The sequence below is a fragment of the Mandrillus leucophaeus genome, unplaced genomic scaffold (genome assembly GCF_000951045.1).
Source record: "Mandrillus leucophaeus isolate KB7577 unplaced genomic scaffold, Mleu.le_1.0 Scaffold414, whole genome shotgun sequence".
In the NCBI taxonomy this organism is placed as follows: domain Eukaryota; kingdom Metazoa; phylum Chordata; class Mammalia; order Primates; family Cercopithecidae; genus Mandrillus; species Mandrillus leucophaeus.
The window spans coordinates 94,667-97,082 of NW_012104410.1; the positions used below are offsets into that span (position 1 = coordinate 94,667).

The window sequence follows — 2,416 nt, forward strand, 5'->3', positions numbered from 1 at the left end:
AAACTAGCAAAATTCAGGAAAATTAAGCCTTTTCAGATTTGTGATATGGAGTTGGTTTCATTGGTGAGAAATTGGAATTTTTTCTTTTTTTATTTTGTGTGTGTGTGTGTGTGTGTGTGTGTGAGAGATGGGTTCACTCTGTCACCCAGGCTGGAGTGCAGTGGCGCGATACTGGCTCACTGTAAAGTCTGCCTACCAGGCTTAAGCGATTCTCTCACCTGTCTCCCCAGTAGCTTGGTCTACAGGCATGCGCCACCACACCTGGCTAATTTTTTTAATTTTTTGTGGAGATGGGATTTTGTCATGTTGCCCAGGCTGGTCTTGAACTCCTGAGCTCAAGCCATCCACCCGCCTCAGCCTTCCAGAGTACTGGGATTACTAGCATGAGCCGATGCACCCGGCCTGGAAACTGGAATTTTCAAGTAGAGATTAGAAAAACCTTGATTGGGCCTTTGAACTATTTATAGATAGTGTCTGTATTACTCTGGACATAACACTTGAGTATTTTACTTCCAATTTTGGCTTTATTTCCTATTCAGGCCAAAAAAAATTGTGAGATACTAAAAATTACCAACTAAAATGTATGTGTTCAACAGTTTTTCATGTTCATTAAATTTATCTAAAATTTTGGAAATAGTGCCGAAGATTATTACATGGACATCTCCCTTGATGAGAATTAGTTTCAATTGTGTAGTCCTTGGACTTACTGCATTAAAGGCAAATAACGTTTAGTAGATGATTTGAGATTAGATCTAGCCAGAGACAATTTGGTAGGTAAAGGGATGGAAATAGTTTTTAATTTAACTGACCTGTGTGCGCTAAAGCCACACAGCTGAAGCAGCTTTGAAACCTTATCTCTTTTTGTTTTTTTCCCCTCTGACTCTCTCCCAGTCCCCCCCGAAGGGCGTGACCATCCCGTACCGGCCCAAGCCGTCCAGCTCTCCGGTCATCTTTGCAGGTGGTCAGGTAAGAAAATTCTTATTGGTGGGCTAGAATGAACAGAGATTATATATGAAATGTCAACTTTGCCAGCATCACACCAAGCCACTCTGCATGCTTGCTGAAACCTATACTCTGGCCATAGTTTGACCTGCTTTTAGTTTTATTTTTTGTACTGGAGAAAGCTGAATGCCTTAATTTTTAGCAGGCAATGGAAGTTTTGTAGGCACTCGGAAGAGGTAACTTACTTGGTTACTTAAGGTGGGTTGGGTTAGAATATAAGAGTTGAATTGCCTTACTGTCTCTGCTTCTCTCCCTGTCCCCACCCCATCCATGTTTTATGTGTGTGGGGTGATATTTAGAGGTCTAAATAAATAAAAGGTAGCAAAGAATCGGACCTCTGAAGGAGATTCTGGATGGTGGTCTCAAAATTTGGGGGTCCTGAATTTGAGTGTCCTACAAACTTCCCCTTCCCTCCACCTCACCTCCCCTACTCCTACCCCTTCACTCCCAAACTCCAGTGTGTTGTCCCCTAGGCTCTTAACCTCATGAACACTGGTTTGAACCCACATGGCATAACTGAAATCAGCTGGGGTAAGAGTTCAGTGTGCAAGAATAGAAGGGGGTGAGCGTGTTGGACTGTGGTGCTGTGACATTTCGTGTTAGAGTAAGAACACCAAAGCACCAACATGGCCTCTCTCTGCTCCTTCCTCATCAACCTAAACTCTTGATCTTTGGCACATGGACTATTCTGAAGTTAGATTATTACGACAGAAGCATTGATGAGGACTTAGTCCTATGCTCTGATTGTATTTGAGGAGTAGGTAGGTCAGGTTTTAAAACGGAGTCGGCCCTTTGTGGGTTCCACCTTCAGCCTACCTCAGAACAAAAGTATTCAGGGAAAAAAATGGGTGGTTGCATCTGTACTGAACACGTACAGGCTTTGTCTTGTCATTAAACAATACAGTATAACAAATATTTACATAGCATTTACATTGTATTAGATATTATAAGTAATGTAGAGATGATTATATGGGAGGATATGCTTAGGTTATATGCAAGTACTATACCATTTTATGTAAAAGACTTGAGTATCCATGGATATTTGTTTCTATGGGGGGATCCTAGGACTAATCTCCCACCAATAACCTAGGGACAACTGTATTGGGATTCAGGTTGAAATAGTGACTGATTTTGGTAGTTGCCTAAGCAAGTGCATTGCTCAAAACCTTTTCCCACTTGGGGTTGGTCTGTTATAAGCATATTTAGTTAACTAGTTCCATCTTATTTGCGTTTGATCTGGGAGCCATTTAGAGGGCAAGCATAAACTTGGGAGTCCATCTCATTCACATTCTGTTGAATTGGCATAAAAATGAACAAGTTTTTAGGGATTTAGTTTGTTGTGTAGTTACGAGAGTTTTCACAGGAAGGCCGGTTATGTCACAGTGTTAACCTGGAGTCAGTTTAGTACCTTACT

The 2,416-nt window shown here is 41.5% G+C and overlaps 1 protein-coding gene across 1 annotated transcript in view; it reads left to right on the top strand.

Annotated features, from left to right (window-relative positions):
* PCBP2 (poly(rC) binding protein 2) overlaps nt 1–2,416 on the top strand; it is a 52,924-nt gene that overhangs the window by 34,202 nt on the left and 16,306 nt on the right. Inside the window, exon 10 of the mRNA XM_011992564.1 lies at nt 892–966. Within this exon, the coding sequence (XP_011847954.1) occupies nt 892–966 (75 nt within the window). The remainder of the gene's footprint in view (nt 1–891; nt 967–2,416) is intronic.